At 34.6% G+C, this 17,558-nt stretch overlaps 1 protein-coding gene across 6 annotated transcripts in view; it reads left to right on the forward strand.

The window, feature by feature from the left end:
• The window catches only part of ATP11A (ATPase phospholipid transporting 11A), a 214,640-nt gene that overhangs the window by 39,346 nt on the left and 157,736 nt on the right, over positions 1 to 17,558 (forward strand). For 4 of the 6 annotated variants that reach the window (XM_074299559.1, XM_074299562.1, XM_074299561.1 and 1 more), the window contains exon 1: positions 1,577 to 1,669. The exons of the other annotated variants lie outside the window; for them this stretch is intronic. In XM_074299559.1, coding sequence (XP_074155660.1) covers positions 1,592 to 1,669 — 78 coding nt within the window. In that variant the 5' untranslated portion in view covers positions 1,577 to 1,591. Of the gene's footprint in view, positions 1 to 1,576; positions 1,670 to 17,558 lie in introns of those variants that run through there. 6 annotated transcript variants of the gene reach the window in all.

Consider the following 17,558-nt stretch of genomic DNA (forward strand, 5'->3'; position numbering starts at 1 on the left):
ATTGTGAAGCAGCATCAATGGGTGGGTAGTGTTTTTCTGATTATTTTTGTAATAATATCCCTGATTTCAAAGGGTGAGAGTTGCTCTTTTTGTCAGGAGCAGATATTTTATTTTATATTTATATTTAGAGATATTTTGTATTTTGTTGTAGGTATTGTCTTGGACTTAAAATCACAAAGATCTGGGTTCTATCCTATTTCTATGATAAACTATGTTCACAGGCAAACCTCTCAGCCTCAATTTCCTTTCCTGTAAAATGAGCACAATAACCCATAGTGCTTACGTTATGGGATGATTATGAGGCTCAAATAAATTAATACATGGAAGCCATTTTGCACATCCTTAAAATACTATTTAGATATCAGTTATTATATTAAATTTAATTATAGCTAGTTAATTTAACAAATTCTTTAAAGAGCCACGCCAATGATAAACCAGGGGAGGGGAGGCATATTTAGAACCTTGTGTTTAAATTTCCCCAAAATGAGGGAATACAAATATACTTCTCATACAGAATCTTCAAAAACTGAAATGTAAGCACATCTAATGCCTATAATGGAAATATATATTTAAAAATGCTTTTGGTGACAATAATCCTGAAGAAACTTTGAGTAGGTGTATAATGGGACAGGTGGTAGGAAACAGGATTGTATTCTGAAAACAAAGGAAATATGAACATTTCTGTAGTTGCTTCAGTAAAATAAAATGAGAAATAAGTGGGAGCTAAGACAGAAGCAAATTTTATATTTGCATATTTAAATGAAAAATAATTTTATTGATATAATTAAAAAAACAAAATTGGAAAGGGGTTAGTTTTATTTGGTAACAAAAGCTCAGTCAAAATAGATTCAGGAGCAAGCTTGAACCTAACACTCTTAGTTTAGAGATTTCTATCAAAATTACATCTATCTTGTCAAACAATACTCCTTCTGTCTCACTCATTCCCAAAGAAGACATCAGCCATTGTCCCACAAGCTACATAGAGAAATTGTATTAGAGGAAGTTGAAGTCTTTAATTAAAAATTGCTTGGAATTCAACATAGAAGAATGAAATTAAACATTATATAGTTAGAGCTTGGAATACATGAATTCAAGATGCTGGTCTGAAATCCATAACCCATTATAAAAGGCAAAGTAATATAAAGCCAAGATTATAAAGAGGATATTCTTACATTGTGTTTTCAGTGAGAGATCTATCAATTTTTTTTCTTTTCCATGAACACTTTTCTGATAGAGATTTCTTTTTTTTTTTTTTAATGTGACCTAGTATCACTATAAATACTTTTTAGTGGAAAAGAAACAGATTTATTGAAAATACACATGTGAGCTGTTTTTATTTTTTTTGTAGTTTGATCACACAGATAATTTTTTTATAAGAGTATGCTAGATATTTACTTCTGAGTTGTAATCCTGTAATGTGAATTCATATCAATTCGGTAAAACTTATATGTACCCTCTGTGCAGAGCCTTGTGCTAGATGTGGCAAGAATAAGATAAGACTTGCTTCTTCATTAAACTAACAATCTAGTGATAATTTGAAATAAGTACAAAATATATTCTTCACTTCTCTAGGACTTCTTTGTGAAACTCCATGATCAAATCCAGTGAATATGGTAAAGCAGGGATTGACTGTGAAGTGTGTTTCACCTTGATAAAGAGGAGAAAGAAGGTAGAAAGTCTTGTGCTTTTCTTTTGACTCCCAAATTCTAAATATGTGATATATGTAAATTTGTTACAAGGGATTTCAAACTTTTTGGGAGGGGAGGTGGCTGGGGAAAGATATATTTGGTCCTCATTTAGCAAGTCAGTGTCACCATTAGAATATAACTTCCTTAGGGGAAAGGACTGTCTTATATTTGTACCCCTGGTGCTTAGCACAGTGTCTGGGAACACAGTAAGTACTTTATCAAAGGATATATTTTGTAAAGAAGAAGTGGGTGAACTTGAAGGTACTAAGGTCCAAGGGAGGGTATGTTAACAGTATTGTTGCTCAGTCATTTTAGTATATCCAACTCTTTGTGATCCTTGTGGGGTTTTCTTGGCAGAGATACTGTAGTGGTTTGTGATTTCCTTGTTCAGCTCATTTTATAGATGAGAAAACTGAGGAAGACAGAATTAAGTGACTTGCTCAGGGACAAACAGCTAGTAAGTGTTTGGGGCTGGATTTGAACTCCAGAAGATGAGATTTCCTAACTTCACAGGCATTCTCTGTCCATTGTGCTATCTAGCTGCCCATGTTGAATGTATCCTGATGTATGAGATGTTTTGTTCGAGTTCTACTAAATGATGTTAGTCTCAGATATTCACCAGAATTGTTAATCTGACCCAGTAATCTACCAAAACTAGATTACTTTCAGTTGCAAAGACAACCCACAGGATTAGTTCATCATTCCAGATTTCTTGGACAAACAACATAAATTGACAATGACCTGGTTTCAAAAATGTTGAGGAGGAAGAGTGCTGCCTGCATTTGGTAAATTCTGTGTCACTTTTTTCCCCTCAATGGTATTTTATTTTTCCAAATACATGTAAAGATAGTTTTCAACATTCATTTTTGTAAGACTCTTATGTTCTCCAATTTTTCTCCCTTCCTTCCTTACCTTCCCACCTTCTTAAAGGAAGCAAACAATCTGATATAGTTTATATGTGTGCAGTCCTTTTAAGCATATTTCCATATTTGTCATGCTGTATAAGAACAATAATATCCCATAACAATCATATACCATAACTTATTCATCTATTCCCCAACTGATGGGCATCCACTCAATTTCCAATTTCTTGCCACTACAAAAAGAGCTGCTACAAGCATTTTTGCACATGTGGGTCCTTTTCCCTCTTTTATGAACTCTTTGGGATACAGACCCAGTAGTGGGTCTCTTTTAGTAAATTCATTAGCCTCAAGCTTCTTCCTTGCCCCATTAAAGAAAAAAGAAAGTCCATCTTTTAGAAATATTCTTCCACTGATGCTATTTAATCATGATTCATGAATGGACAAAATCTCTGACAAATTGAAATTGTAGGTTACCCAATAAGCAATAGAGAGGCACAGAAATAGCGGGTGTCAAAATTCCAGTTTATTATCAAGAAAGAATTGTGCACCCAATATATTTTTTTTAATCTACTTTCAGAAAAGGAGATCAGCTGCTCACATAAAGAAAACTAGAAGTAACAGGTGGATAGCCTGTGTGTTTCATTGGTATCCTTGTAACATCAAGAAATCTAGAGAAAGTCCCTAAGTAACAGTGGGTGGGACAGACTTTTTTTTTAAAATCATAGACAAATTACATGCAATATAAAGGTGTGTGCTATGCATGTTGAATGGAATACCCATGTGGATGAGACCATAGATTCATTGAAGTATTGTATTTTAGTTTTCTGAACTTTTAAGTAAGCACAAGAAAAATTTTGGGATTTTTCTTTAATTAATTTTCTTTAATTAATTAATATTTCTTTAAATAATTATTTTCCTAATTATTTTGTTTGGAATTTAGGTATAGAAACATTGAGGAATTTTATTTTTACAAAATGAATGATCTAGATTTCCAGTGTCCTAGTGAATAACTAATTTTTTTTTTAAATTTTCCCCAAGCTAAAATCCTTGTAAGAAATCTGTATGTGTTTTTTTTTTTTCTTGAAAAATCTAAATTGAATGAAAATTAGGAAGGAAACTTGGTTCCTGTTTTTAATATAAATTAAACATGAAAGATCTCATGATATGATAGGGAAAAAAAATGGGCTTAGAATTAGGATCCAAGTTCAAATCCCAGCTCTCCCAATACTCACTATGTGACCATGGACAAGTCTACAAGTCTGCAAAATGACTTCTAAGGTGCCCTTTATGACCCACTGTTATAAAAGAATTAGTTCATCCCCAAAATGAGTAATTTATTGCACTCTACTAGTATCAGCTCCAGTAACTTTGTCTTTTTAAGTTTTGAGGGTAATGAGTGCTCTCTGGAACTTGTTTCTTGTTTATGTTTTTATGTTTATTGGGAATTCTTGAACTCTTTGTCCTTAACTAATACTCCTTTTAAAAACAAGCACAGCCTGAAGCTTTCTTGAAGTCTTTGCAAAAAAAAAAAAAAAATCTGCATTAAGTAGTTTAAAAAACAGTGTAAATATATTAGTCACTCAGCTCTGCTGTTTTGTGATGTTTTCTCAAAGAAAATGAGTTATTTAGATTTTCAGTATGAAAATATGACTATACTTATTTAATAAAGATTCTGTCTTCTAAATCAAAACTAATTTGATATTTTCTGCAAGCACACACTATTTCTCTGGATATATTATTAATCAACCTGGTTATAATTCAAAGAATAATTTTAAATGATTACATATCAGTTCAACTTTGGTTGTGTTTCATTAATCACAAAACTCTTAGGTAACCATCTTAGATCCATATTTTAACAATAATTTTATTTTTTTCAAATTACATGACAGCTGGCTTTGTAATCTTTTGTTTGAAATCTCCATTAAAAAGAAACTCATTACTTACTGAGACAATTAATTCATGTTGTTAGGAGAGTTTTTCCTTACTTCAAGCCTCAAATGGTCTTTTTATAGCTTCCATCCATTTTTCCTTATTCTGCCAAGTGGGACCAAGCAGAACAAGTCTTCTACATGTTGGTCTTTAAAATGCTTAAAGATAGCCATCATGTCTTCAGTTTTTCCCAGCAAATCATCCCCTGAATTCCTTCAACCCACTCTTATTTGGCATGAACCTGAGCCCTTTCCTGAACTTACTTGCCCAAGGAAATTTATAGGTATACACATTGAACTGGATGAATACTAAATTTTCTAATTTTCCCAAAGACTTGAAAATCTCTGTTCTGGTTTTTTGTATTCTGTTTAGTTTTGCTTCTTAGTTTGGGTTCTGGTTAGTTGAAAAGCCACTTGGAGCCTTCGTAACTTACTGTGATTTTTCATCTGCCCTTTTAAAAATAACAACATTGCAGGATAAATGCATAACTGTAAGGCTCCTGCTGTGATTTATAGTTTTAAGGAAGCAATATTTTTGAAGGTAGATTTTAATTTGTAATTGGAAAGTATTGATCACAAATTAATGGTACCTCATCCAAATTGTATTTTATATACTGTTTAAAGTTCCAGGATATGTTTGTCATCATTCAGTATGAAACTTAGCTGTTGCCTTAGTAATCAGTCAGTCTACCTTTTTTATTTTTTTATTAGTTAAAGTCAAAGATCTTTATAATAGAGGATATCCTAACTTTCCAAATTGAGACACAAGAAGATCAAAGTGATTTGATATCATTTAGCACAAGTGTAACTAATTTTTCTGGAATGGAGAGATAAAATTCATCAGCTTAAGCTATCAATCCTTAGTCAAAGGTTTTGGGCACCAAACCACATTACTCTCTAGAAGGTTGAAATAGTTTATTGCTTTGAAATATAAACAGATTGGCACTTAAGATATTATTGACACTTTAAAAGAATGGAAACTGCAAATATGTCATGTCATGTAAGTACTTTAAAATAAAAAAGTGTATTTCTCCCCTACCCTCCTCTAGTGTTCCATATGGTTCTTAACTTTAAGAGCTTGTCCTTCCAGAACAAAGGATATGTGCAAGCCACAGTGAATGTGTATGAACTCTACTGGACAGAAGCAGCATGTAGAGAATCTGAGAAGGGTATTCGTAATCATAGCTGACCTTAATATGACACTTTAAAGGTTTACAAAATGCTTGCTATATGTTCTTTAATTTTTTTCTCACAACAACCTTGGGGGGATACTTTTATTTTTCCCCCTCAATTTACAGATGAGAAAACTGAGACTCAGAGCAGTTAAGTGACTAAGTGGTTAAGTAACATGATTACCTAATTGAAATATTGTAAGCAGATTTCAACAACATTCCCTCCTGGCACAACCATCCAGAAAGACCAGTCAGATCAGAGGCAGTTAGAATCCTTATACAAGAATGTGTTCTAAATTATCCTAATTCCATGATCTTAATGTTTTTCTGCTAGATTTGGGGTTAAAAGTACAGTTAGACCTTCCCTTTAGTGTTGTTTCTGTTGTGGTGATTGTTTATGGGAGTGGTGGTAAGGTGTTATAGGGAAATCGCTCTTAGCCTGAATGTTGAAAAGTCTGAGTTTTTAAAAATCCGGCCACTATGACTTTGGGCAAGCAATTTAAGCCTCATATTCTTCAGCTAAGGGTTTAAACTAGATGATGTATACAGTTCTTTCTAGCTCTAAAATTTTTTGTTTCTATCAAGTGTAACTGGTCCAGTGAAGATGAAGTGATGGATAGTCATGACAGATTGAGAGTGTTAAGGCCTTGAATTTGCTGGCTAAGTTCCCTGCAGTGTTGATGATACTTAGTGAGGGGTTTCTCAGAAAAAAATCCTTAGCACTCCAAGGCCCATCTTAAGGAGAAAACATGGCTGCCTACCTTTTGAACAATTCTTCCCATCCAGTTAATTAGTATGGGAGCCAGAGGAGCTTTGCCCTTATTATACATGTGGGCAAGCATTTGTTTTCTTGACTTTTAGAACTGTATACATAGTCCATCAAGAAGTAGTTTATGGTTAAATATAACATAATAGTTCACGTTTCCATAGTGCTTTATGGTTACAAAGAGCTTTTTAGACGTGATTCTATTGAATCAAATAGCAATCCTGTGAGGTAGGGGATAGTGTTATTATTTCCAGTTTTATAGAGGAGAAAGTTGAGGCTTAAAGGACTTGCCCAAGGCCACATAATAATAAGTCAGAATTGAGAATCCAAACCAGTTGTTCTTGACCTAAATTTTCCTGTTCCTTTTGCTCTTTCCCACAGCCCTATGGAGAATATGAGAGTGCAAGACCTTTGGTCTTGTCTTTGAGGAGCTTATGATGTAGTTCAAGCTACAAGATCAATATGTATATAATAGGACAGCATGTGAAACATTGCTGCCCTGTTTTGATACAGTGTCTGAGGGTTTGAAGAGTAGAACTTCCTGGAGGAGGTAGGGTCTTGGGCCTTGAATAAGTGAGTCATTGTGGGTAGTAGGGGGTAAGGCAATTATTATCATTATTATTATTATTATTATTTTTTGCTTTCCTAAAATAATAAAGAGTTCACATTTGTATAGACTGCCTTGAGGTATATACGGGATTTTCTTTGCTTCAGCCTTATGAGAGAAGTAGAATATAAATAAGGGCAACAAAAGAGCCAGCCCAGGAAGAAATGGCCTTTGGAAAAAAAAAAAAAAAAAAAAAAAGCAGACTTTTAATAGACTTCTGAGGGTTGTGAAATTTCAGTCCTCAGAGGACTTTCAGAAAAAGCTGAATCTCCTTCTGTATGGGATGCCGAAGGGACACAGTGAATTTGATGTGCAAGTTTCTAAATGGGTCATAGTAAGGGGAGTGAGAGTGCTGTGACAGGGACATATTTTAGGGAGCCAGGAGTAGGAGGGAGCATTTTAGAGGTTCCCGAAAGGCTTCTTTTCACTTCACTGCTCTCACAGTTGCTGTGGTGAGTGATAAGTGACCTCAGCTGCCAAGGGAAATGGGAGGAGTTGGAAGGAAAGAGGGATCTGCAAGAGTGAGGCCATATGTATTTCTGTACTTGGGTGTCAAGCTTTTCATTTTCTCCTACTCCCCAGGCTACAAATATGATTGTAGGCCTGGGAAGTTAATAGTGCATTCCTAAAAACAAACAAACAAAAAAAGGGATGGGAAGAGAATTTGAGGAAATGATTGGCCCTCACCAGAGGAAGTCAAGTGATATCTGTTCTGGGAAAAGGCGGGGGAGCAGCCAGCAGCATGCCTGAGGAATGGGGAAACTTGCACGGGGAGGAAATGGCATAATTGAACTTCTAAGTATTCATTCCCAGAAGATTCAGAATTCTGTGCAGCAAAAGAACCAGAAACAGAGGGCAATAGATTGAGGTTAAAACTTCTGTCTCTGTCTCTCTGTCTCTTTCTGTGTGCCTCTGTCTCTCTGTTTCTCTCTCTGTGTGTCTCTCTGTTTCTCTCTCTGTGTGTCTCTCTGTCTCCCTCTCCTTTTCTCTCTCCCTCTCGCTCTCCTTCTCCTCTCTCCTTCTCTTTCTCCTTTCTCTCTTTTCTTCTTCTTCTTCTTCTTCTTCTTCTTCTTCTTCTTCTTCTTCTTCTTCTTCTTCTTCTTCTTCTTCTTCTTCTTCTTCTTCTTCTTCTTCTTCTTCTTCTTCTTCTTCTTCTTCTTCTTCTTCTTCTTCTTCTTCTTCTTTTCTTCCTCTCTCTCTCTTCTTCTTTCTCTCTCTCTCTCTCTCTCTCTCTCTCTCTCTCTCTCTCTCTCTCTCTCTCTCTCTCTTTCTCTCTTTTATACACACACACACACACACACACACACACACACACACACACACTCACACACACTTCTAGATGATACACTACTTATTTCACTTTGGTTCTTTGTTGTGTAGTAGAGTGCCCCAGGGTGTGAATCCCTCCTCTGAGTAGGTTAGATCCCTCGGAAGGTTCCCTAGAAAGTATCCATGACCCTGGGCTAGTCTTTTAATCTCTCTCTCCATCTTAATTTCTGATGGGAATAATAATAGTACCTCCTCTCTGGTGTGAGGGAGAAAGGTGTTAAAATAGATAACAGGTTTGAAATCTGGGGAATAGCAGAAGAAATGAATTAGAGAGAAATAAACTATGTGCTTCTTGGTGCAGTGTGGGTTGAGTTAAAGAGAGATTCTATTCATGCATAATGTGTCCACTCAGACTTCATGTGGTGGGAGCTGGTTGGCCAGAATGTCTGGACTTCAACTCTGCCTCAAACACTTGCTAATTATGTGACTTAGTTAACCTCAGCACCTATCTCTTGGGGTTGTCAAGATTAAATGAGATAGGTACAGTGCATTGAAAGCTTGAGAATTCTGTATCAATGTTAGTTAATGTAATAGTTCACAATTAGGGTATGACAAGGGATAATGAGCAATTAGGATAAGGGGCCAAGGGATTTGAGAATAGGAGAACTGGTTAATTCTAAGATTGAAACTGAGGTGAATATGAAGGAAAAGCAAAGGGTAAGTGATGGCCTGAGAAAGTGGTGAAAGGTAGAGGGATTTGAGATTGTGATGAGGGCCAAGAACTTGAGTATCAATGTTCAAAAGCACTAAAGAGAGAAAGAACATATGCTATTTCATATAACTTTGTTGAAACCTAGACATTTAAAAGAGTTTTTGGACAATATAAACAAATTATCTTAGGTAGTACGAAGCTAGGTCTGGGGATCAGGAAGACTCCTTTTTCTGAGTTCAAATCTGGCTTCAAACATTTATTAGTTATGTGGCCTTGGCCAAATCACTTAACCCTGTTTGCCTCAGTTTCCCCGTCTGTAAAATAAACTGGAAAAAGAAATGGGAAACCACTCTAGTGTCTGCCAGGAAAACCTCAAAAGAGTCATAAATGACTGGAAATGACTGAACAAGAAGCAGCAGATTATCTAATTCTTAGAGAATATATTGATTTGTCAAAACTATTATTTTGTCCTTTCCCATATTTATCTATAGGCACTGCAGTATCTATGGCCAAAACACCTTCCAGTATTGTCTAGGTTATTCCCATGCTTTTATTTTAGAGAAAACCCTCAGGTTACCCTACTCAATAGGACTTCGGGGAATGATGACTGTCAACATTTTACCTTTTATTTTTTTTAAACCATCTATTTAAAGTTATTGCTTCTTTTGTTTTTTATGAGACTTTCATTTCAGAAAAATGCCTAACCCTTCCCTGAGCTAGCTAATCATCCCCTTTAACTAAGAATTAAAAATAAAGGGGGGAAAAGCAATTCAGCAAATTAATTATTAGTATGTCCATCTGAGTCTGACATTGTACACAGTCACAGTGTTCTACATCTCTGAATAGAAGGAATGGCCACTTTTGTGTTTGGTATTTATATTTATTTCTTCCTTTCCACAGTGTGTTTGCTTTCTTCATATACATGTATCCTGTCAAGTCCATCCTTTCTGACCTTGGCCACTGACTCTTGAACCCCAGTAAGAGGACTTCTCCCTTATTTTGATTTTACTGAAATGGTTCTATTTTGTGGGGTGGGCTGATTCCATTTAATCACAAAAATCCCAAAGCTTTTCCTTTCCTCATCTTCAATACCTTTTCAACACTTGGCTTCTCCTTTTTTCCCTTAAGCCTTTTCTTGTTGTACTTAATGACATTATATTCTCATGATTCTACCTTTTGTGACTGTTCTATTCTGTCTCTTTCATTGGCTTTTCATCTTCCTCTAGTATCAGAATAACTAAGTATATGCGCCAAGGATTGATTATAAGCTCTGTTCTTTTTCTAATCTCTCCTTCAAAGAGTTTATCGACTTTAGGCTTCAACTATCAGCTATACTTAGATGAATCCAAAATCTATATATCCAGGCCTGACCTTGCTCTTGAAATTCATTTCTGTGATTTCAGCTGACTTATGGACATTTATACTTGGTTCTTTTGCTGTCCTTTCAAACTCAATATTTCTAAAATTAAATTCAAAGTTACCCCTTTTCCTTCCCTTCCCCCTTTTACACTTGTCAAAATTTTTAGCATCATAGTTCAAAAGCTGAACCTCAGATATCTAGTCCAACTCTCTTATTTTCCAGATGAGGAAATTGAATCCAGAAAAGGTCTGATTCCAGTTCAATGCTTCCCCCACACATATTCCATATCACCTGATGTTCAAGTTTTGTGGTCATTTTTGACTCTTCCATCTTTTTTGCACTTGTGCACCAAAAACTGTGGATGATTTTTTGTATGATATTTTCATTTTTGTCCCCTTCTTTTTACTTCCAGTTTATACTGTCAAGGCTCTTAGAGCTTTCAAATTGGGGCCTCTGCCTCTAATCCATTCTGCATAAAAAACGTCAAGTGAATTTTCTTAAAATGCTGCTTTCTTCATGTATTCCTTTTAGTATTTATTTAAAAGTTTGACAGGTTTCCCTTGACTAAATCATAATTCTAAAAATTTTAGCCTGATTTTTCAAGGCCTTTTACAGTCTCACTTCTTAAATCTTATAACACCCTATTTTCTCCTATTCACCTTTTGAGCCAGAGTGCTGCTTACTTAATAAATGTTGTTTGACTGATCTCTCATCAACTATCCTGTTTTCTTTTTTGTTCATTCATTTCTTGGATTATAACTTTTTTTTAATAGTTTTTATTTACCAGATATATTCATGGGTAAATTTTACAACATTGACAATTGCCAAACCTTTTGTTCTAATTTTTCCCCTCCTCCCCCACCAGATGGCAGGTTGACTAATACATGTTAAATATGATAGAGTATAAATTAAATACAATACATGTATACATGACCAAACAGTTGTTTTGCTGTACAAAAAGAGTCAGACTTTGAAATAGTGTACAATTAACCTGTGAATGAAATCAGAAATGCAGGCGGACAAAATTAGAGGAATTGGGAATTCTATGTAGTGATTCATACTCATTTCCCTGAGTTCTTTCACTGGGTGTAGCTGGTTCAGTTCATTACTGCTCTATTGGAACTGATTTGGTTCATCTCATTGTTGAAAATGGCCACATCCATCAGAATTGATCATCATGTAGTATTGTTGTTGAAGTTGGATTATAAATTTTATACCACTTTTCATTCATAGGTAATTCTGTTAAGCATTGTGTTAAAAACCTACTCATAGCTACCATGTTGGTCTTCTTTTTTCTTTAGGTACAGATCATTTTCACTAGACTCTTAACATCCCTTGCCTTATAGTCATGTTGTGTGTTACATGTGCCACGTGAACATCTTCTTCTGCATACACCTTATCTCACCAACTCAATAATAAATTTGCTGAGGCCAGTGTCTGTTTTTGTTTTTTTTTTAACCTCCTACAGTATGTAGCCTCCTATATTAGTAGAAGTACACTAGTCCCCAGTGTATGTCATTGATTACTAGTTTAAAAAAAATTTAAGTATACTTAATGATCACTTGTATTTCAATAGCACCTCCAAACTTCATAACTGGGATCTCATGTATTTCTCATAACAGTATTTATCACAAGGGCAAATATCATTTACTGCATTTTCTAGAGAAGTAAACAGATTATAGAGAGATTCAGTGACCTGACCAGAGTTACAGTTAGCTAAGTGATACAGTGCTTTTCAGAATTCCAAGTGAGTTTTTTTTCCCCCATAAGCTTATCCTTTTTCTTGTAAGTAAGCCTACCAAGAAAGCAGCATAAAAGGTGCTGAGATACAAATAAATGTAGGGGAGCAGACAAACAAGAACAGAATAATTGCAGGAGTTTTTATCTTCTGTCACAAATTTCAGTCACGGCATACAGGCTTATACTATATACTTAGTCACATATTTCTTTCCTTGGCCCCTATCTCCATGAGTCTGATATGTGTTTCAAAACCTGTTAGTCTGATAGTGATGTTGAGTTAAGATACATAGGTCTTTTACATTCTACCATAAGGAAAAAATATGTCTTAAGCTGGAAAGACTTAGATTGCAGTAGTTAAAACACAAAAGGAAATCAAAGCCCCAAATAAGTGATAATTGAATAAGAGAATACAACATGATCTGGTTTCCAGCTCCAAATGACAGTTAAGTTCAGATGTGGTTGAATCTGCTAGGTATATTTAATTAACAAGTCAACTGGAAGGAGATCTTTAGTGACATTTGTCCTAGTTTAGTATTTAGGTGACCATAGAGATTATCAATTGGTCAGTAAAAATGCTATACATTATTTTAAGCTCTGGGTTTTTTATTTGGTCCAGTAGTTTATTTTTTTTTAGATCTGTTCCTTGAATGAAGTCTTAGAAGCAAGCTTATCAAAATTTTCAGATGACATAAACTTGGGTTGAATAGCTGACATGTTGGTTGTCAGAGTATTATAAAATCTTGACAGGTTAGAAGAGTCTTGACAGCTGGCAGAAGTGAACAGAATGAAATTTAATAGAAATCATATAAAATCTTACATAGTTTTTAAAAAAAAAAGGTTTACTTCACAAGTGCAATAATAGTGTTGGCAATTCAGGTGAAAAAATCTGTGAATATTCATTGAATGAAATTTTTAACATAAATCAATAGCACAATATGGCTCCTAGAAAAGTGAATGACTTCTTCCGGAAAATGTATCCAGGTAAAGGGTTAGTAGTAATACCATTCTCATCTCTGTTTTGAAGAGACCATCTCCATACCATTATGTTTAGGAAATAACATTTAAGAGCATCATTGAAAAATTGGACTTTGCTCAGAGGAGAGCATCCAGTATGGGGAAAAGTCTAGAAATCATATCTTGTGATAAATAGATGAGGGAAACAGGGCTGTTCAATGTAAAGACTTACTGGACAGCAGAGCTGCCTTCAAATATTTGAAAGGGTATGAAACTTACTCAGATGGTTTTTATTGAAGTAGCAAATCAAATTATTCTAAGCATTTTTGTAAGGTATAAAATGATCACAGCATATATATATATATATATATATATATATATATATATATATATATATATAGACACACATATACACACACACACACACACACACACACACACATATATATATATATATATATATACATATAGACACACATATACACACACACACACACACACACACACACACACATATATATATATATATATATATATATATATATATATATATATATATATATACTTCCCAGGTATGGATTTTATTTTTCAAAAACTATTTATTTGAATGTTGATATGAAAGTACTTGGGATAGTTAGATAGTATGGTGGATAGAATAGTGGACTGGAAGTCAGGAACATTCATCTTCCAGAGTTCTAATCTGGTCTCAGAAACTTTCTAGTTATGTGTCCCTGGGCAAGTCATTTAACTTTGTCTCACTTTTCCTCATATGTAAAAAGAGCTGGAGAAGGAAATGGCAAATTACTCCCATATCTTTGTCAAGCACAGTTGGACACAACTGAAAAGCAACTCAGCATCAAAAAATGAAAGTACTCATCTCAGACATAATGCTGTATGATCTCATTGATATGAGTATTCGATTAGTAGACATTGCAGCCCATTTATGCCTTCCCAGTCTGTGTTAATAATTATCCTTGTCCATGTCTTTTCAATGATTCTCTGAGAGGATTTATTTAACATTTTTTCTGTCTTTTAACATTGTATGACTAGACTGCTAGTTTTAATCTATGCTGTCTATAAATCCCTTATTCCTGATATATGACTGGTCCATATGACATGTCTGGTCATATAGGCATACTATCTTGTTTTATAAAGTATCTCATTTTAAGTAGCTATTAAAAGTAATTATTAAGTTTGTGCTTATTAAAAACAAAATTAAAGATGCAAAAAATTAAATCATAGATTCTAAAAAGTAGTCACTCAAAATGTAGGAAAATATAAATGTACTGTTGGGGAGGATTTAAAATTGATTTTTAGGATCAATACTGTTATAATACAGGCTCCAGTCGGGACTATTGAATCTTGTGGAAGCATCCTTCTTAAAATTAAATAGTTCTGATAGGCATAAACCTGGGAAATAAGCAACTGCTATGAAGCCCATCATGATTTATGTAAAGAATAGCCACTTGCTAGGTACTCAGCCAGAAGACAAGCCAAACTGGCTTGGACTGAGGTAGGAGAGGCTCACTTTTGTGTTCTCCACTGTTTCCACTAGTGAGTGGCTAGAGATTCAGTCTTTCCTGACTAACTCTGTGGTGACACTGAGCATCAATTGTAAATATTATTAAAAGGATTTGACCTAAGATAGAATAATGGAAAACCTACCTTGGCCTTGTGCATAAATGTTAAGTTTCTCCCCCCTGCCTTTTGCTTTGCTTTTCCTCTCACCCCTACCATTGTTGTTTGTATGAAAGTTAAATTTAAATTCTGTTCACTGTGTCTTTGTCGAAAACTCTCTTTATCTTTCTGAGAGCCAATAGAGTGTGGAAATCTTCCATCTTAGATGTTCTAAACATATTTTAACATCCCCAGCCTTGCAAAGTAATCATCATCAGTGATTGTGTTCTGAAAACTCTTTGTTGGGTGAATAGGAGAGACCCAATTCCTGCTTTCTAGGTAGAGGATCCTCATTGTTAGCATAGATCTCTGTGTCATGAACAGCATGTAGATCCTCATTCAATGAATAAATATTGAACAAGTACAATAAAGCATTGACAGTGTGAGATGTTTACATAGGAATTAAAAGAGGAAATATAGTTACAAAAAGTAGAAGAGATAGCAATATCTCTTCCAATTAGGAAAGGATTTGGACTTTAACTAGGGGATTTTTGTGAATGGAGAGACTATAGTGAGCTGGGGGAAACATGCCAGGTATAACATTAAGTAGACCTAAGAAAAACCTTTTAAGACAGGAGTAGTTTTCTTTTTAAAAATATTTTTCTTTGTAATTTATTAATTTTAACATACAATGTTTTATGAATCATGTTCATGAGAAAAATCAGAGCCAAAAGGAAAAACCATGGGAGAGATAAAAAATAGGGGGAAAAAAAAAAAGATGAATTGATTTACATTCAGTCTCCTTAGTTCTTTTTCTGCATGCAGATGGCATTTTCTGTCCAAAGTCTATTGGGATTGCTTTGGATCAATGAATCACTGAGTAAAAAGCCTTTCATAATTGATCATTGCACATTCTTGCTGTTACTGGGTACGATGTATTCCTGGTTCTGTTTGTTTCACTCAGCATCGATTCATGTAAATCTTTCCAGACCTTTCTAAAATCAGTTTGTTCATCATTGTTATAGAGTAATAATATTCCATTGTTTAAATATACAACTTGTTCAGCCATTCCCCAAATGATGGGCATCTAAGGAATAGATTTCCAAATTCAAATAGCTCATTATTAGATATAAGATCAAATATAGATTTCTTCACTGAGTACAGAGAGTCCTTCCCAGTATGGCTCCAACCTGTGTTTCCAGGCTATTATACATTGCTCCCCTTCACACACACTCCTGCCCTCCCCTCACTGGCCTTCTTTTTGTTATTCATATCTGATAGTACATCTTGTCTTTGCACAAACTATCCCTCATGCTTACAACATCTTCCTTTCTAACTTCTACCTTTTTAGAATCCTGAGTTTTCTTTAAAGTTCAGTTCCCTGAGAGTGTAAGAGGCCGTCTCTTCTGCAACACCTTTCCTGATCTCTTAGCTGCTAGTGCCTTCCTTACCTCCAATCAAAGCTACCCTGTATTTGTTCCAGTGCCTGGCACATAATAAATAGCTTGATTGAATGGTTTTACAAAGGGAACAAATTTGAGCAGATTTGCATGAAAAGAACAGAATGAAAAAGGAGTTGAAAAATAAAAGGTAATATCAAAATATTATACTTTGGGGCACCCTGATGAAAGACTCTGAGATATAAGTAGATCCTTTATAAAATTGTCAAACAATTTTTAATTTGCATTATAACCCACTGCAGTTAGTTATAAAACTTCTGTTCTGTTGTCTTTTAATCAGTTTCTCAACAATATTACTGGGATACCTGAACTGCCACCTGAACCTTTTTTTCACTAGTAGAATCAGTTACTGATGTTAAGTGGGGATATGCTTGCCTGTAAGAAGATTCATATCCTAAGTTTTTCCCAACTGAGAAATCTGCAGTCTTTCTAAAGGGCTTTCCCCAGAAGATTTACGGTATGAAAAAAATGCAGAGAAATGTTTTCACACTGCTAAATCTATCAGGCATTAGAGAGCTATGTTTTTGTGGAGTTTGATTGATTAATGTCAACCTTTTATCTGGGACTTTCCAAAAAATGTCTTCCCTTTGCTAGACAGAGGAATTCTTAAAGCTCTCAGAATTTCAGTGGTCCTACAGATTTTGCAAGTTACATTCACAAGTTTTTGTTACTCCTTATTCGTTTTTGTCAAGTAGTGAAAGATAATCTTTTTGAGGTAAATATGTTAGTTTTAATCCACAACTGTCAAACACATAGTAGGAATGAAGAAAGTATAAGCTTCATCAATAAATGTTACTAGCTTTCTTAAGACCTATCAGCATTTTAACCTATTTATGATTATTAAATAATAACTTTCATCATCTAGGGTCATTTTCTGCTTTCTCTTCCTATACAGATATATGTTTCTATACTTTCATTTCAGAACCCTTTGTCCTCTCATTTGAGTGAGTTTTTATGTTTTGTGCTACTTCTATCTCTTTGCTCAGTTGTTTATATGCATGGAGTATTCTTTTTTCCCTCCTTGTTGAATGCTTGTCTGTTCAATGACTAGTTAAAGTCCTGCCACTTCTCTGCAGGTGATCCAGACCTTTCCTTCTTGTTAAACCTCGAAGAGCCATTTGTTTACGCTACTTTAATTCATTCACTATATATTATAATTATTTGTATTTGTGCCATATCCTGTTTCTAATCATATCTAATCTTGGAGGCCAAGGACTGGCTTATCTCTTTATTTTACACAGTACACAACATAATGCATAATCCAGCACATAATGAGCATTTAATAAATGTGTCTTGAATGAATATAGCATATTGTAGTAATAACCCAAAGTGCATAAGAAATAAATTTTTTATTTCTACTTAGAAGACTTAATACAAAATACAATTGAAAACTACAGTTAGAAAACACACACTGTTTTATGG

This window comes from Sminthopsis crassicaudata, chromosome 3 (genome assembly GCF_048593235.1).
Source record: "Sminthopsis crassicaudata isolate SCR6 chromosome 3, ASM4859323v1, whole genome shotgun sequence".
NCBI classification, from domain to species: domain Eukaryota; kingdom Metazoa; phylum Chordata; class Mammalia; order Dasyuromorphia; family Dasyuridae; genus Sminthopsis; species Sminthopsis crassicaudata.